A 20,279-nucleotide genomic window follows, 5' to 3' on the forward strand; every position below is an offset into this window, starting at 1 on the left:
TGGTGCAACGTTTTTAATGGGCATTTAGCATGTGAAAGTACAAATTACACATTTGTGTTCACAGTGGGAAGCAATATCCAATAACATTTTTTAATGCAAATTCGGAAAGTATTTATTATTATTGGTCACTTGATAGGGACACGGTCTTGTTATACATCACCATTAGCAGTAAAAAGAAATACATGTTTTCCACCAGGGCTGTAAAATATGAAGTTTAGCTGCTGGTCTGAGCTTCCCTGCTGTTACCGATTTATTAGCAATAATATTCATCAGCTGTTTGTCTCAGAAAGGTAACTACATATTTTTTCTACCAGCGCAGTAAAAGTTTAGCTTCCATTTTATTGCCAATTAGCGATCAGCTGATTCTCACAAATTTAAAAGAAAGCCAAAACAGAGCACTGGAGAAAAAAATCCAACTAACATAACACCACAAGCCAAAGCACAGTGCTGGAGAATAAACCCATCCAACTAACAATACATTTTTTTCCTACTAGTCAGTAAAAGTTTAGCTGACTTATGCTTCCATGCTTTAAGCTAATGTTACGGTTTTATTGCCAATTAATTTGTCCAAATGTCACTTCTCTTCTTCTAATAAACCAGAGGACTACTCAGAGACTGTACATTACTATTATTATTTAAAATACAGCGACCTCCACAGCAGGGGGTGACCGCGGTTATGTAGATATAAATGTCACAATTTAAGGTAATAAAAACATAACGGTTCATTATGTAAAGACTTTATACACCACTGAAAACATAGTTATGGATCTTATATTGCTTTTCTGTCGACAGAGCCTCAGAAATATTACACACTAGACCTTTAACTGGAATTAATATTAGGCTACTAATAGTAAGCTATAGTAGCCTATACCATTATCTGAAACTATAATGAATACACAAACATTAGCACTAATCAAACCTTAACCACGGGGGTATAGGCTAATATCAGAAAAGGGTTTTATTTGCGAAAAAAGCTGAATCTCAACTTAAAAAAAATATATCTGTAGGCAGATTATCCAAATCAAGTGTAACCCGTAAATAAATAATTATACTAACATTACTTTACTTTTATACCTTATATACCTACCTCCAGGTTGTGGATATATTTTGTTTATCAAATGGTCAGAAATAACAAGAAAATGTATAGATTTCAGTTATAAGGTAACTGATGGCCTTCACTGTACGAATACTGATCATGCTTACTGTCGTGCAAAGTCACCCCCAAAAGGCCCATTCTGAGCCAGGAAAAAACCCTGCAAACCAAAGTTGAAACCTCCAATTTATTCAGTTTACAATAATATTAAAACAGAAAAAAGCAAATCTTCATTTATAAGATGCCAATTTTTGCTTGAAAAAGGGACCCAAATGATTTCTTGATTATACAAATTGCTGCCAATTGATTTTCTACAAACCAATCGATTAATCAACTAAATAGCTTCAGCTCAGGTTTCGAAGCAGAACTGCTATTGTTATAAATTTCTAAATAAATTTTTCTATACAAGTTTCAGTCCCAAGGCAGCTGGAGATGGGATGAAGAAAAACAAAAACATGTTTTGTAAACTTGTACAGGAAAAAATGTAAAACTGTATTGAAATTTTACTGCACTGTCTAAGATGCTGAAATCAAAGTGTAAGTTCAAATGAAAGAAGTCGCCATAGTATGTACAATAGAGAAAAATAATGATTCATTCACTGTTTTTAACTGTATAACTAAACTAAAGATATTTGGCTGTAGTCAGAGGTATAATGTGATGTTTCATGCAGGCCATACTTTTGTTAAGTATGAATTTGTTAGAAAACAGTTTGTAACCTTTTGGAAGGGCGTTTGTGAAACAATGAACAGCTCAAAAACAAACAAACAACCAGCTGACAGAGAAGTTGGACAAGTCTGCCCCCTACTGGCGACACAGCTTCGTTACACCGTGAGGCACAAGAACGAACAACATATGAATAACTTGAAAATAAATCCATAATAATAACTTTGGACATCTGTAGCCTTTAGGTAGTAATGCCCTGCGGGCTGTGCCACCGTTAACTGTTGCTCCTTAAAAGATAGGGTAATTAAAGAGGACAAAAGGAAGCAAAAATTTTGTTTTGACCACCAAAGGAAAGGCAAATGAGCACTGTCCGTCAACTTCAATGAGACCAGGCGATCAAATATGGCAATAGTCGATACATCATTAAGACTTATAGGGTCAAAGCAAGGTTCAAAATAAGGTTCAAAACAGGGTTTATTAACTTCATAAGTGTTTCTAGTCTTAACAAACCATAGCTGACAGTTAGCAGGTGCAACAGGATGCAACAGGGATTCATGGAAACCCTGAATAATTACTTCTCCTTAAAAACATAACGTTACATACAAAACACAGGATTATATCAGCACTATTATCTCTCGAGTTTTGTATTTATGCATACTTTTAAATTTAGCTGTACTTACGGTGAAAAACTGAGTTGCGTATCTGCTCAAAGAGAGCAGCCCTCCTCCGTTTACTGGCATCACGCACTTTGAACTGGCCGGGACTGGTACTAAAGATTAAAACAAAACTAACTAGTTTAGATGTTTCCGGTGGGATATAGGCCAACGTTTTGAAGAACAGAGTTTCAAACTCTAAAAGACTAGTCTACTTTACTTCCAATATCGCACTTTTCTTCCTAAAACCACACACTCAGGGCAGAAATTAGCGCCTCGACTTCTAGCTTGGTTCAGCTTTTAGCAATGGGAGTGGGGGTGGTCGTGTTGGGAGTTTAAAAAGCAGCTGGGATAGAAAATAGTACACTAAAACAACGTGTTATAACATTAACGTCGTTTACATTTTAAAAACTATCTATATCTATAGTAACGAACCGGTGATGACAATACAGACACAGTCTGGTGGGGGGCTGCCACCCCTCATACCGCTGAGATGGAACCGTCCAAAACTTCCTTTGATTTTTAGTGATCCTGCTGTGAGGCTCCCAGACAGATAGCACAATAACAGATTTAATGCGTCATCCTGCAGAGTTTGACACGCAATTTAAAAACGTATCTGAGCAGAGAGGGAATTCATTTGAAATGTATTTTGAAGTGTATAAAACGTATGTTGGATAGCCTATATTTACAGCAGCGGCTTTCCAAAGGCAAAAAAAACAATAGTTTATGTAATATTTCAAGTACTTAAGATTAAAGACAGCAAAACAATTAAACCCACACATTATTAAATTTCTAAACATATATAGCCAATAATAAATTTGCAATCAATCAATCATACTTTCACTGGAACTAAGGGACCCAAACCATGAAACGGACCCACACAAAAAGTACACACATGTATGAGGATGTAAAATGTAAGGTTCTCATACACTCTCCTGACCCCACACTTTACAACAACGCTCATCTGTGCTTACCAACTTTTGCACATACTTGTCAGAATTGTAGTATTATTGTATTTTTTATATACACTTGTAATTTTTTTTGATCTCCTTACTTTTTATATTTATATTACTATTTATGTTTTATATGTACTGTAAGCACCAATTCATACCAAGCCAAATTCCTCGTATGTGAAAATGTACCTGGCAATAAACCTGATTCTGATTATACATAAGCAACTGAAGCAAAGTCTGAAAGAACTAGACAAGCATGTACAGCTGTCACACAATAACCTGTTGTGTGTGTGTGTGAGATACTATCCATTCAAGCCTGCCAATATCTGGTATTTTTATCAGCGTGAGACAAATCACAGATAAGAACGCCGGCTGACCCTGAAAATGTCCAAAATCCCTAATACCACACAAAATGTAACTGTTTCCTTTCAATATCAACCATTCTAAGAAATTGTAGAAGCTTTTATGCTGGTGAAAAAGACAACACTTAACTCAAAATGTTTAACTTGAGAGCAGCAACACCTTCAGAATGAATAAAAGTCTAGTAAAATGAAGGTCGACTGAGTCAAATTACTACATTTCACATCAACTGAAATATGTGAAATAGGCCTTAAAAATAGGCCATCCTAATGCAAAACAGCTTCGCTGGCCTGATTAATTTGTGTGACCAAGTCATTAAAACAATGAAGCTTCTGGGACATGACATGTCTCTCTGGTTAATCATCATCCTGGATGCAGGAAGGGTCACTAAAGCGTAGTTTCATTCAAATAATGATAGAAGATAGTCAGGGAAACACTGACTCACTAAACCTCACATCTCCAAAGCAGCAGCAAGTCAGGAGAGAAGCAGCCTTGTTTGCAGCTTAAAATGCATGCATGCATTTTCCAGCTTATCCAATGATGGGATTATGAAAGAGTTTCATAAGCTTAAAATTCATGAAATTTTCATCAAGAGAGAAACCCATAACCTTGCAAGTGACGTCACAGTATGAAAATCACCAAAGCTTGACGGACCTGTCCCAGTGTTTGCTGAAAGATTCACAGTTGTATGTGTATAATCAGAGAATAATCATAAAGCTGCTTCAGGAATCCATGTGACTGGATTCCAAACTAGCATAATAAATGCTAATGCTTTAATAGATTCGTATCTGGTGAAGTATGAGACATGTTGAGTATAAATACTTAAACAGTAGGGGGTCAACAGCCCCACACATACAGTGTAGACAGAGTCAAAGCAGACTACCTCACTCTGAAAGCACACCATCAACATTAAACACCATGTAAACGTACCATCGTAATAGCCGAGTAGCTGCGTGAAGAGAGGCGGCGAAGATATAAGTAATGGGCTTCTCTGGACCAGCGTAACTTGCAGCTGGACTTGAGTAGGTCAGTGCTGGTATGGTCAGAGCCAGGCTGGTCCCTGTGCACACAGAGAGAAACACACACTTTTAACAGACACCTCATTACAACAGATGTGACTCAAAAAAATCAACAAGATCATTCAAAACCCACTATATTCACTCTGTAGAAATATGTAGTTTTTTTTAAATTGGCAGCTGTGGCTCAGGAGGTAGAGCGGGTTGCCCGTTAATCGGAAGGTCGGCGGCTCCTCCAGGCTGCATGTCGAAGTGTTCTTGGGCAAGATACATAAATCTCAAATTACCCCTGGTGGCTGTTCCACCACTGTATGAATGTGTGTGAATGTTAGTTTCTGTTTGAGCACTTAGGCTCAGTGTGTGAATGGTGAATGCAGATGTAGTGTAAAAGCACTTTGAGTGGTCAAAAAGACTAGAAAGGCGCTATACAAGTACAGAGCATTTACATTAAAATAAACTTTTCATTTGAAATTATGAAAAAGGACACTCAACTGATTTTACACAAAAGTTACTCACATTAATTACTATTCAGCCCCAGTTCTAGAGCTTAATAACACAATCATGATGGTTTCATCATGATATGTCAGTTTGGGCTTTGAGACTAAAATTTTTTCAAAGAGAAAGTTGAGTTACACACTGTTTGAAAGACATGCATTCTCTTCAGATTCATTCTTTATTGTCCTCGGTGGAGGAAATTTGCTGCTAATTTCAACAATGCTAAAATGCTCACAATGGCAATGCTAACATGCCGAAGTACAAAGAAAACAGGACAAACTTTAACTTGCTGATTGTACTGGATCAAAAGTATCGTAGAAGTTATTATAATTCATCCTTAAGGGGGACATGAATGTTTATACTACCAACATTTACCCATCCAATAGTAGACATTTCACTCAAAACCAACAAATGTCAACCGTGTGGTGGAAAAGTCAGGGGCATACATCGTTTGGGAACCATGAATGTAAAATGTGTTGTGCAAACTAGGGTTGGGTATCGCTACTCTATTCATTTATGGTATCTACCGAAACAGCCCAGTATCGAGTAGAATCGAAACGTCTCCAGTCAAACCAGTACTTCAATTGATACTTTTTGTAACCAGATCGCAGCAAATAAATTATATATTTGTATTGTTTTGCTTGCAGCCAAACACCCTAGCAACACACTCAAAGATAGCTAAGAGCACACCTTTTTTTCCCCCCTTATGTGCCTGCACCATAAACTGTATAAAAAAAAAGGCCGCTCAGCTGCGGTCTCAGGCATGTTCGTCACTGTTGCATGTTTATCACCACAAGCTTGGCTTTCCGTTGGTTTCATCTTCTGGTATCATTTAACACTTCTCTGTACATTTTTATTTGCTATTCACATCACTTGTCACTGATCAATCGCTAAAATAGATAACCTTGCTTGTCCATAACAACAACAATAAAAATAATAAGACAACCAATGACCTACTATGGGTTCAACAGGTGGTATTTTATGCAAGGTATCGAAAAAGTACTCTATTGGTATCACTTTAAGGGTACTGGTTTTGGTACTGGGTATCGTAAAATTTTTAAATGATAACCAACCCTAGTGCCAACTCATCCAGTAGCTGTTGAGATATTTGAAGATTAGAAGTCAGAGCATCACCAAAGTGATCCACCAATCCACCCAGAGATATTTCAGCCTTTGTTTTGACACATTTAACAAGTAATGCTAAATGAGAAAGCACCCTTTCACAGGGATTAAAGATTACAACCATCTCCTTTTTCAGAACAACAACTAAAACCTTGATTGTTGAAGAAATATAAACCAAATATTCAAAGATCAGATGAGGAAAAAGTAGAGCTCTCAGCTGTCAATAAAATGCCACGTTTTCCAAAACTAAGCCACTTGTGTATGGCTCTGAGGGATGCCAGCGGAGACCAGGCTAACACTGATACTACCGACTATAATACTATAATCTGCAGTCCAAAGAGCAGCATCTCTGATCTGATTGCTAACATGTCAGAACATGTGGTGTTCTCCAGTGAGCTGAAACAACAATTGTCAACTTCAAGGCAGTGAGTCAGAAATGAGGTTTTTGATGCATTCAGATGAAGATTACTTTGATACTGTGCTGCAAGTGAAGAAAGCACATGGCCCTGCATGACTAAACCCGCTGCCCATACTTCAAGCAGAGACTTGTAGGATCATGCGGAAGTGCCTGGTATGTAGGTAATACATGACATAACTCACTTCACTCTAAGACATGAAAGAAAGCGGACTCGGACTGGGCAGGGCCACATTAACTTGTTACGAGGCTCTGGTGCAAAACTGCCACACAACAAGACGCCCTACTGAAGCTCCAAAACTCAGTGTCTTTCGTTAGACCCTCCCTGCGTGATTAGCTCCTTAGCTCCTTGCAAAGTCCCCTTCCCTAGTTTGTAATGCAGTATTAAAACTCCCAATCCTATTTAGACCTTACCTCTGTTCAATCAGAAGCAACTACAAAACTACTCAGTCACACTGAGGCAAAATAGATTGTAAACAGATTATATTTACTTGCCCACAGATGATGCAGTTCAAACTAAGAGCACTTTAGTGCCCATTTGACTCCGAGTCAGGCAATATAATAATGTTTAGTGCCTTTCAGTGGAATCACATCACGCTGATATGAAGAAGTTCAGTGCATGTGGTGATGCACAATTCTTGCATGTAAAACGTTAAGATACTTTTATATTCTTGTACATTTCTACAGGTTTGTTTGACATTAATGGAACATTACCACGCAATGTGAAGAACATCAGTTCGATTATTATGTGTTTGATTAGATTACGTAACCTTATTGCTCACAGTAACCCTAACAAAGTGAAGTGCATACGATAGTTGTGATATACACATAATTAATAAATGTACAGTACGAGTGAATGCAGCTATAATCCATACACGACAGAACCAATAAAGTAGTATATACAGTAAAATTAGTCTGGCTATGATACTGTAAGGGCTGGACAATATGAACAAATGTGGTATCACGATAAATAAAGTTTCATATCTTTCAATATAAATAACCTGATGGTTAATTGTGGTTTAAACTCTTATCTATGGTCAACACTTGGTGCCAAACAGTGGATCACTTCACAAATCTGAGGTAGAACATTCAAAACCATTATGATAAAATCTTTGTCAGCAAATATGCATGAGTAAAATTAAGTAAAAGCTTTTTTCAGTCCTTTTTCCTCAACAAAATAAACATCTTAATAAAAAAACTAAGTCCTAATTTGTGTATGATTCAAGTGAATAAAATCAAACATTTATTGAATATTTGATATGATTACAATAATTACATTAATTGTTATACATTATTAATTGTTTTATTGTCCAGTCCTAAATACTGTATAAACAACAACTATGTAATATGACCTGTACAGTGAAAAAAGAAGCTGTTATGTATTGTGTATGTGGTTTTGCATTAATTTGCCATAAATGAATGTAAAGAATGTTTACATGAGTGACAAATTCCACAAAAACACTCAAAGCTGGTTGTGTGTAAACAGTGTGTTTCCTGTTATACTGGACATTCAAGATAAAACAAAATCTCTTCCGGAGTCTAGGGCCAGGCTTTTCAGAGCTTTTCCTGTCAGGGACCCAAGGCTTTGTAATGACCTGCCTGAGGAAATTAGGTTGTGTTCTTTCCCAGTCTCTTCCAAAAACGCACTTATCAGAAAGTGCTGATTTTCATCGACACCTCCAGCTTTTTTAATTTTGCCACTCATGTATTTTTTTTTTATTATTATAATATTATTAATCAACTACTACAAAAACAGACAAAATTGCAAACATGGAGCATGCGGATGAGATGACATACCCAGGGTTCCACTTCTCTCCTTTAAACAGGAAATTACTCCTATATGCATTTGTAAATGTTAGTTTTGAAGATGCAATTGTTCAAAAATGAATTGTTGTAAGTTCATTAAGTAAATTGCGGCTGGTAGCAACTTTGCATAAAATTACTTTACCGTCAAGTTAAACCAACTAAACTTCAATGATCGCTAAACAATTACTACTCTGGCTTTGAAATAAAATTATTGTTGTTGTAGTGTTTTAACATTTCACCACCTAGCACTATGTAGAACAGCCCTGACTGTTGAAAAGTGAAATGAATATGAACATGTGATATATGTACTGATAGATAAGACTTGTCTTTTTGGGTATTTTCATAAACTACTACAAAAAGAGTCCAGGCGCGATTCACAGCATTAAGAGTATATAAGTGAAACCTCATAATGATGGCGTCTTCCTACATTCAAAGCAGTCAGTCCACCAATATAACACATTCTTGAAACTTATGTCCAAATGTATCAGAAGAATCTAACGATCACAAATAGTGAATTTGTTTTGGTGAAGTCCAGACACCCCCAAAAGAAGGCATTCAAAATACATAAATTTTTCATTTACATCCTGTGGTACCTATAGTTTTTCTTAGGGCGAACAATTAATCAAAATCCTGTGATAAATACTTGTAGTCCTGGCCTACACATCATATTCTACAGACTTAAGAAAACATTTTTTCCCTCCAATATTGTAAATCATATCGCAATAAATAATCCCAACAAGATTTTTTCAAAATCTTTCAGCCCTGGTTTTGATTTTATTTATTTATTTTTAAGATGTCTGCATCGGAGATTTCTGACTACACTACCCTTGATTATCCACACAGACACATTGATGTCATTTTCCACTTATGTGAGGACCATAAACCAGATTTCACTCACCTCCATTGTACTGAAGTGGAGGTGAAACTATGGGTAAAACTCAAAACCTGGGCAAATAAAACCAAAACCATCTAGATGACTAGATACCACTAGACGGAAGCATGCTTTTTCCTTTCAGTGAACTGATACTCTACAGGGACATGTTACCGGCCCCTTATCATCTAAAATCTATCTGTTGCTTCCCTGAACTAGATACTAAAAAAGGTACCCATATTTCTAAAACATTATCAGAATTTAGTTAGAAATAAACAGCTGCAGCAGTTGGCACATCATGCAGTTCACTACTATAATGCACATGTGCTCTATACATGTTAAAGGTATTGACACACAGACACACAAAGAGATATAACTCACCCAGGGGGCCTCCACAGTTTCCTGCCAGGTGGCAGAAGCTCTCGTTTGTTCAGGGGTACAATCCCCATGGCTGCCTGCATGATCGTGATGAACTTTTTAAACTTCATCTTCTAATTCTTCTTTAACAGCGATAGCATCACACACGCCACACTCCTCTGACTTCCATCACTCATCTTCCAACCAAGTGCAAGACCAGAAGCGGATTCAACATCTCCACGTTTGCATCATCAGGACTACAAACTTGTCCTCTCTTGCCGTCTCAGTGCATCAGTTTCTCCATGACAACGAGCTACATCTTCAGCTCCCGGAGAAGCGAGGTCCCCGTGGTGTGCCTACTACGAGTACTGTCCCCGACCGCCGACTCTGACAGATGTCCTTTTGGCTTTTGTGAGGGAGGATAAAAGGAAAACAAACGGCCACGTTCCTGCCAGGCGGTGGGCCGGCCGAGTGAGGATGACAGCACGTCACTCTTACATAATTCTGGAGCTTCTCTGGACATTACACTAATGAAAACGTAGCCTCTGCCACCACCACCGCCGCTGCTGCTGCTGCTGCTGCTGCTGCAGCCGCTAGGATAATTGTGGTACTAAGCCCTGACAGATCATGTATGCTCCACGCCCACTTCTCCTATAATCCCCCATCCAGGCTTAGTCTTCTCACCATTTACACCCGGAGAGACCCATCTACTTCACCCTCACACTCTCTACAATAAGGGCTAGCCCCTTATGGAGGTTTATTAAGGACAAAACTACTGCTAAACAAATTTAAGCTGTAATACATTTGCACTTAAAGATTTGAGTTTGCACAGGGACAGATTTGTGAGTACAAAACACATTTTCAGAGCAATGTCCTGATTTTGTGCACCGTCTGTCTGTAGCACTCTGGTTTTTACTGAAGATGTACATCTTTAAGAGGATCCTTCTCATTGTGGGCTGGGCACTGTACTCAAACAGGAGTACAGAGTGCATTTGCTGGGGACTATTTTCAGCTGAAGAAAACATTTGGTGCTCCATTAAGCTTTAAGTATCTATGTGTCAGCCAGTGCAACAGGGTGGCTCATTGATGTGTTTTTGATAGTTATGGGACAACAATGGAAATCTGGGGCACAGAAGAACAAGACATTATAAGGCTTTCGATACACCAACACAATACTGATTATAATCATGATTATTTGTTTGATATTTTTTGGGGTCTGTACCAAACAAACATGTTTTCTTACATCTGGAGAACAAAATTTGTATGCCGGGGCATCTCTGCAGCACTTCATTATAATGCTGTTTTGTCACAGATTTCACTTCTATCAAAAAATTGCAGCTTCCGTGATTTGGATATTGCACTTGGCGATTTCAATAATATTTCGATTGGATTGCAGCCCTCCAAGCCACACAATTTGTTAAATCTTTGTTATTGGCATTCCATTTTTATCAAATTGAAAGAATGTTAAGGCAAGGCAAGTTTTATTTTATTATTTTATTTTATTGCACCTTTCAGACACTGCAGCAGTGTCTTACAGATGTGAAAATATAAGTATAAAGATAATTCCGAAAAAAGTTTTCCTGGTCTGGTTTTGTTAGAAAATCTCTAATCTCTTTGATGTTCTTGAGGTCATAAAATGTTGATTTAGTAACTGATTTGACATGACAGCTAAAGTTGAGATCAGAGTCCATTTGTACACCAAGGTTACGTGCTAGTTCTTTGGATTTCAGGGCTCTCGAATCCGGATAGGCAGCTGATCTGAGCCTCTCACTGCTATTCCAATTAAAATAATCAGTTTTATCTTTATTCAACTGCAAACACTTTTATCCCATCCAGATAGTGATGTGCTCAAGGCACTTAAAAAGTTAGTCATGGGGATCACAGTTGTTTGGAGAGGGTCAAGTAAATCTGAGTTTCATCTGCAAAGCTGTGGTAAAATATTCCATAGTCTAGTAGGATTTGGTAATAATGAAACATGTCGCACATAAACATCGTTTCCTATTTTCTTTAGGACAGAGATTGAGCAGTAGCCTAGTAGAACCATAGACTGTATAACTAAAGTGGACATAGTCACCGTGACGTCACCCCTGTGATTTTAACCGGGGTGCTAATTTTGGCTAGCTATACACAGGCTTAAAACAAAACATACTTACTGAAAAAACGAACAGCTGACTCCTAATAAGCTTTTTCAACGGTGCTGGTTAACTTTATACAGTGCAGTGGAAATGAGTCACCTCTGCCTTGATTGAGAGGTCACCATGGTAGCCACTTAATTAGACTGACTGAAAGCCAGTAAGAAGCTTGAAGACGATGTTTTGAAATAAGTCTTTAATTAATTACTATAGTTACTTCTAGATGTTTCTTTTTAAGAGAGGCTTCACTAGCAGTTTTTATGTGCCGGACATGAGCTTGGTATTACACTAACAATTTTAATTTCACATTATTCACATAAATGATGTAATTCGGAACCACAAAAGTCTAATGAAAATATATTCAAACAAACGTCCTTGTAACTACAGTGGGAATGTCTGACAGAACTGGCTGTGTATCAGACCAAGTTAGTTAGTAAGCCCTATGTTTCACCATTGTCTTTTCTAAATGTTAACAAGTTTCTCCCATCCTAAATGACAGCAAATCTAATCTAAAAGCATTACTGGCTAGCGTTAAATATACATTGTTATACTGTAGAGAATAATGCAGTTGAATGACATCATTTCTGACAAACTGTACCCCAGTCTCCCTTAAACACCTGTCGTTCTGAAATCTACAGCATAATCCAATGTATTTTCACATTTCATTAATTAATAAAAATATTCCAACTAAAAACAACAAGTTACTGGCTAAAATAACCATGTATAATAGATTGCATGGAATAATACATGACTTTTCTTTGTTTTGATATCAGCATTATTTATCGGCCATTGGCCATAATGCTCTAAATATCGGCATCAGTCATTGAAAAACCCATATCGGTCGAAACTTAACCATTTCTATTTTTTATATATTATTTTCTATAAGTTTTTATATATACATACACAAAACATACATAATTTTGGGCAACAGACAATTCCTAAAATTTTTAGACTATAGCCATTTTTAGACCAAAAATAGCATGCATAAAAAAAAACAAAAGTGGGAGTTCCCATGGTCTAGAGGTTGAGATGCCAACAGGAACCACAACATCTCAGATTCAACTCCAACCAGAGTCCTTTGTTGCATTTCTCGCTTCCTCCTGTCGTCTCTCCACTATGGTTATCTAATAAAAGGCAAAGATGCTAAAAATACATAGTGAAACTGAATCTGGCTTTGCCACAACGCTGCATTGCATATTGGGTGCAGTTTTCAGTCTGAATGCCCAGTAACAGGAGAAACGGAGCACACAGGAAAATAGCCTGATGTCAAAGAGGACATGGTCTAAGAGGATGACATCCCCAGGTCAAATCTGATCTCACTTGCATACTCTCAATTTTCAATTTGCAGATAACTATTTAACACATGTTGTGCACCCATTCAATAGTTTTGTCTATAACAAACCACCATAGCCCTCTGCCTGACAAGGAGCACACTTCAACTCCAATACTTGTGCAACCCCCGGCGTGCACGCCAGACCAACGCACAAATTGAATGTTTATATCTTGTTTTTTCCGAGTCACCAGCTGACAGGCCGCCATGTCCTAAGAGGTCGGAAATAAATAAATAATCTCTGTGGCCTCTTGACAAGCTGCCAGCCAATGCAAACTCAGGATTTATATTCCAGCAGCTTGTACGTCTGGATTACGATGGTCGTGCCATGAGAGCTGCTGCAGATTTCAGAGAGCAGCAGAAATCCCTCAGCACTCCAATGGGGGGGGGGGGAGAAAATACCAGGAGCACAGCGGGAGCAGGGGGGAGACACAAAAATAACAAGTGTCTATTTTTAAAAATGTTGGGTAACAAGAGCACAAAGGAAGAAGAAAAAGAAGGAGAGGTTTTTTAAGTTCACCCTGTGTGTCATCTTTGTCAAAGGAGCCCAGATAAGGAGCCTTGTCTGGTCTGAAAGCACAGAGCAGACAAAACCATTAAGCCGTGCAAAAATTCACAAAGCAGCATGACATTCACAGGCGGTTTTATCATAATCCAACACCTTATAATAATCTCACAGAGAACACTCATCGAGCCTAAAGAGCATCCAGGCAGAGGAGAGTGTGAATGTGTATGGATACAAACACGGATGTACACAATCATATCCTGTGCACACTGGGTACTATAGATGAAGGGGTCAGCAATCCATAACCTATAGACCTGTACTATTAATTTATTTTCTTGCTAAACCACATTAACTGTGCATTAGCAGGGATCATTATTTTGTTGTTATTGTTCAAAAGAAATGCGAGAATTTAACAGTGTTTACTCCACAAAAAACTAACTCCTGAGCCCCAATTGAATTGGGTATGGACAGACAGGTCTGATAACACATTAAAAGCAGAAATATTTTCAGAATGACAATAGATTGAAAGATTATGTGTAATGCAAAACAGGTTGCTGTAAGGGAAAAACCCACACCAGACTCCACAAAACAAGCTGGCACCTAAACTACTTTACCAGCTAGGGTGAACAAACGTCGTCTGTCTGCCGTTTGTTACTGGGCAGTTTTGGGTTTTTTTCCCCCTCTCTGTCCTGCTGTTATTATCCATCCATGGACTCACCTTGTGTGTCAAGTAGTGACCTTTAGCCCATTAAATGCTGCTAAAAAACTTTTAAAAATTTTATTTATTTACTTTATTATTGAATATAAAACAATATTAGAGATTTTCTCAAAAGACTACATGAAGTCAACCACACGACATACTGTTAAAGGAGGGCTGTATTTTTAGTAGCATTGTTTCAAATGTCAACAGAACCTGGAAGTTCAAGTTTCACATTTTCTGACAAGTCTTCGTAAAACCACAATGCATTGTTTTCACACTTCAGTTTATGTATGGATTAAATACACAAGATATGATGTGATAATTAGGAACAGTTATAGCTGCTGGTTGGTGGATATTGTTACTTTCAGAAAGAGTCACACTGTTCCTCCCTTTTTCCAGTCTTTGTGCAAAGCTAAGCTCACTGTCTGCTGGCTGCAGCTTTGTATGCAGATGTGAGAGTGCTATCCATCTTCTCATCTTGGCAAGAAAGCATAGAAACGTATTCCCCTAAATGTAAAGCTATTCCTTGATCTGTGTCTTTCTAAAACTGTAACAGTATCTGTGAGGTTTATAAAACAATTGTTTAAAAACCTTACAATATATTTCAGAATTGAACAAGTTTTAAAGAATGTTGGCTTATAAAGTCTCCACTTATAGTCAATGCTTCAATAATAATAAGTTGTTTTTTTTTTTAAATCAACAACGGCCCAAATGATTTGTGTACTGCGAATGTGTAGTTCTCTGCTGGTTTGTAGTACTGAACCAACAGAATTATCATCAACACTACAGTTCAATGGAACATTTTAGCTGCTTTTAGCTTCAGTCTCTGTGCTCTCAATACATTTATTCATTTAGCTGACGCTTTTATCCAAAGCGACTTACAATTGCTATTATGTCAGAGGTCGCACGCCTCTGGAGCAACTAGGGGTTAAGTGTCTTGCTCAGGGAGGCACTGGTGGATCTGTCACAGCATCTTATCCACTGCTCCATCACCACCCCCAATAACTTTGTTTCCAGCAGCAGCGGACGCTGTTTTCAGCAAACACGCTCTACAAAAACCCGCTGCGACTAGCTAGCTAGAGAAGAAAGTATAAAGTATTCAGCATCTAAACAGCCAGACATTTTTCACATTAGTTGGTGGAAACAAACAACAGGGAGACTGAATACTTTACATTCATCAGGTGGACACAAACTCCCAGTGGGATGAAAAGGTTGTTTGCCAACTCATTCACCATAACTTTAGAATGTAATAGTCTTTAATAGGCCTTTCATCAAACCTGCACATTTTCCACTGCACATTCACAGTATGTTCTTTTTAATCTTTCCTCGTATGCTTTCATGCACAAAGAAACATTCACATCTTGTACGGCATTGCCATCAATTTGGTTTTGCACAGATGGTTGCACAAAGATTTGAACATGTTAAGCTTCTTGGCTTCCATTTTAATGTTTTGAAACTTAGCAGTGATCTCCATTTTTCCCCATGCATATATACACTCCCAACAAGGCGCCGGCCTACTCATCAGGAGAAATCTGTATAATATTTACAATGCAGACACATAACTACATGTTTAACTGTGTACTTTGTTTTAGTTGTAAAAGCTATTCAAATAAATATTATGTGTGAACTGCCTCAAACCAGTAGGTCAGGGCTTTTTCTTTCTAAAAAGGCTCAGATTTAAATAATGAAGGAAGAAGGAGAGAGATTCATTCTTCCGGCTAATTCCTATGTCACTGCATGTTTTCATTATTTAATGAACTCTGAAAATGCCTTCTATTTTTTCTTCTTCTGTCGCCACAGGGTGAAGCAAACGTAGCAGGAGTTGTTTGGCCATTTTAATGCTTTTACATAAGCGGTTTGTTTCTCTGCTCCTTGTCACTTCCCCACGTGTTGGAGTAGCGCTGTAGTGCTGCATTACTAAGGCCCAAGGCCATTATGCAATGTCCGTATGCAATGCATGCGCAGGCCAGATGGAGGGACACATGCCACTCACAAATCTGTGATGAGAGTGTAGGGAGAGAGGGAAAGAGCTTGACAGAGAGGAATCAATCGATGTGTGCACGTGCCGTCCACAGGTATAATCTGGATGATCAAAATCTGGGAGCATAAAATGGCCTGGAGAGGCAAATTACAAAAATTACATATTACTGTTACCTAACTACCACTGAGGACATGTTCTTAGAATTGTTTCTGGGAATTTGAGGAGACGGGTGTTGCAAATTAGCATTTACTTTATATTATTATACTACACTTTACTTTTCATTTCAGTCTATGTATACCGTCTTTGTCCCTATCAAATAAACCACATAAATAACCTAAAGCAGAGTTTACATTTGGTAATTAGTGACTTTTTAAAGATGATTATTTGTAAGAGTCTGTCAGCAGGATGGCAGGACAAAGGACTTTACACTGCCTGCCATTCATACACCAATGAGAGTGGAGCTGCCAGTCACAGAGCATTTAGACCAGTGGTTCTCAAACTTTTTCATGCAGGGACCCCTAAACTGACACAAATTAGACTACAGACCCCCAACTGATAGGATTTTTGCTTTTAGATATTTTATTGCAGAATATGTATGAAACCACGATCATAATAGTCATTCTACAACATTCTATTGTTGTGTTACTTATGGATGGAATAATAGTGAAAATAAATTAGTGACCTTAGGGTTTCTGTTGGAAGCTGTTGTCAGATTGTTTTGCCTTTTAAGGACAGGTGGTTCTATTACTTTAACCACCCCATGTATATTAATGAGAGTAGGCTAAATAACAGAAACACCTCTCTGTCTAATGTGCAACACCACTTCGTCACTTCAGGTAGGTTACACCTACTGATTGGCTAACGTTTCACAAAATGCTAGTTGCTAACCGGTAAAATCACATACTAGCCTGCCAACAACGGTACAACGGTAACGTTAGGCCAGCCATATCTTTCATATCTTACACTGCAGGCATGAAGCCAGAGAAACATACCGACAGCACCACTGAGGCCTGAACACCTAGTAGGTCACATTTGGGCGTTTGTTTAACAGGACTCATGTAGCGTTAAAAAGGCAAAAATAACAGACCGCTGGCTTTTCAGAGCATAAACATGTTGCTTATTAACTTACTGAAACTGCCAAAAAACAACATGACCTTTGAAGGCATCAGCGTAATGCCCTAATATGGCAGTGAGCGCAAACGACACACGGTGGAAACATGTCGACAGTCAGAGCGAACAAAACACGACCAACTCACCAGGTGAAACTCCTTCTGTTCTTATGTGCCCACAGCAGACTAACCCGAAAAGTAGAAATGGATGTGAATGACGCGCAGGACGATGAGGGTTTCAACGGGACGAAATCCTGGTGAGTATTTTTATGTCGTCAGGCCCAAATAATGATTTCCTGATTCTCGCAGGTATGTGGGCGTGGCTTTGAAACTGCAGGTGTGTTGTGTGTGCAGAGCTGCAGCTCAAATTCAGTTTCGCATGTGACTCCCTTTGGGTGCGGCACAGGTCCTGAGTCACCCTTCCTGTAACGTAGGCTACATGTGGCATGATGGCTCGGTTTACTATCAACAAATAAAAACAACGGACATCATGAGAATAATGTACATTTTATGTCTTCACATGTGAATTGCGTTTTACAGATGGAGGACCACACAGGTATCATGTAAATGTTTAAAAATCATTTAATTAATTGATATCTCATTGGACAGAAAGGGCAGCAAATAATATTCAAAAATAAAAATAACTTATTTACTAATAACTTGATGAAGTTAGCCTATTTCATAATTTCTTAAGTCTTTATATGGGCGCTAAAGTCAAATTAATTTAATAGATAATGACACAAAACAGTGATAAACGTGAGAATGAATATCAGTGTTAAATGGGATAAAATTAAATGTGCATATATGTGAATTTATTATGTGATATTTGTTAAAGAAGAATACGATTTTTAATGGGATTTCTTATGTTATAGGCTACAGGTTAGGAAAAAAGTAAGACTCAGCAGCCCTTTTTTTCAAGCATGCGCTCTTCCTCTCAGATGCAGTTTGGACAGTAAGGGAGATAACAATTGCAATGTAAAATGTGTTTTACATGTGATAAGGGTGTATATCAACAGCAAAACAAAGCAAAACCCTAAATAAACAAACAAATCATAAGGGCATCACAAGCAGTTTTTGGTGCAATAAAAATTTAGAATCTCCACTTATGGGGATTTTCTTTCCTTTCAAGATATAAAGATACACACCCTTATCACATGTAAAACATCATACAATACATGCATTGTGCATTGTCCCTGGCAAATAAATGTCAAATAAAAAAGAAAATTAAATGGCTTTCTTTCTCATTTTGCTTGTCACCTCAGTTCCTCAACTTGATTGAAAATCACTTTGAATACCAATGCAAATACTAACTGCTACTGACAGCAATAGTCACTAACCAAAACAATGCCACCCCTCCACACAGTTTGCTACTTCTCTTGTAGTATATACACATACATAGTATAAATGCAAAATGCCAGATGAATAATAGCAGGATGTGAATCAGACACTTGTCTGGCAGGTTTATCCTGTTCAGGTTAAGACCCTCTGGCACGATATTAGAAAACAGAAAAGCCTAATAAAAGCTGTTTAAACACTTTTGTTTTCAGAATGAAACGATCTGCTGAGGCTGCAGCTTTGATCCTCACAACCCCTGTGTGTGAAGGTAAGTAAAGGTTATGGTAAATATGATGAAAACAATGGATGATAGGAGAGGCAATAGGCAAACTCTTTTTTATATTTGCTGACAGTAATATTATAAAGTTAAATGTTTTGCAAAATGGAAATTCTCAATTAAAGGGCTAGCTATTTCAAAATCAGACTTTAAAACAGAGAATAGGTCAATGTACTTTGTTAATTTAACCTCCTGGTAGATGTTTTCATCAAGTCTCCTAAACCTGCAGGATGCTTCACAGTCTGCTCTGTAAAACCATCAGTGGGCGAAGACAGACACAGAACATTACTGCTCATTTAAAATGAAATTAAAGTGAACCCTTCAGATAGATTCGCGTTTTATAAAATTGGACAGACTACATCTATCTTTACTGTGACGATGTTATTCAGAAAGAAGATAATTTACCTGTTAACTAAAGAGATTCAAAATAGCACTATAGTAGTTGACAGGGTACACCTGCAGAAATTCAAAATAAAGACAAACCTCCCTATCACCATCTACTCTATCCGCTTTATGGAATTTACTGTTGAATCATCACTGCGCCCTCTAGTGTCTAAACAAAATATGACTCCTGATGTGAATGAGACTAGTCCACATGAAACTCAAGGAACTTTTTTGACACATACAAAACTTAAACTTCCATTTGCTGGTAATGCCAGGGCAATGAGTATACATTTTGGAGTTGAAAATGTAGGTCTTCTGGTGAAATGCACACAAACATTCAGCATATTTAATGATTTCTGAGTTCACTTCTTCTTATTTGTGCGGGAAGATCTCTTTCACCAATCAACACCACCTCTTGCCAGTGCTGTCAATGAGTGTTTAATTAGCCAGTGAGGTTATTTGAGGGCATGGTTATTATCTTAAACCACAAAAATGTAATTCCATAATGGGCCCAATAACCAATAGGGCCCCGCAATTCCATCTTTTTTCTTTTATAACATTTTCTTTTCTTATTTATGATGAAACTTTTCCCGTTTTCTTTTATAAATCATGTATATTGTTTGTATGTGTATGTTTCTCTATGTTTGTTTTCTTATAATTATATATGTATACAACTGCATTTTATCATCAAAATGTTGGATATACATTCACCACACAAAAAA

The 20,279-nt window shown here is 37.7% G+C and overlaps 1 protein-coding gene across 4 annotated transcripts in view; it reads right to left on the reverse strand.

Annotated features, from left to right (window-relative positions):
• tjp2a (tight junction protein 2a (zona occludens 2)) overlaps positions 1–17,865 on the reverse strand; it is a 44,616-nt gene extending 26,751 nt beyond the window's left edge. Inside the window, exons 1-2 of one of the 4 annotated variants that reach the window (XM_038733199.1) lie at positions 17,709–17,865; positions 4,653–4,782 (exon numbers count right to left, since the gene is read on the reverse strand). In XM_038733199.1, the coding sequence (XP_038589127.1) occupies positions 4,653–4,655 (3 nt within the window). In that variant the 5' untranslated portion in view covers positions 4,656–4,782; positions 17,709–17,865. Of the gene's footprint in view, positions 1–2,436; positions 2,718–4,652; positions 4,783–9,828; positions 10,334–17,708 lie in introns of those variants that run through there. The other 3 variants (XM_038733196.1, XM_038733198.1, XM_038733197.1) reach the window with 3 other exon arrangements.
• Between the last annotated feature and the right edge of the window lie 2,414 nt (positions 17,866–20,279).

Source organism: Micropterus salmoides, unplaced genomic scaffold (assembly GCF_014851395.1).
Source record: "Micropterus salmoides isolate LMB-PRFRI ecotype aquatic unplaced genomic scaffold, ASM1485139v1 Ms_hic_scaffold_20, whole genome shotgun sequence".
Taxonomy (NCBI): domain Eukaryota; kingdom Metazoa; phylum Chordata; class Actinopteri; order Centrarchiformes; family Centrarchidae; genus Micropterus; species Micropterus salmoides.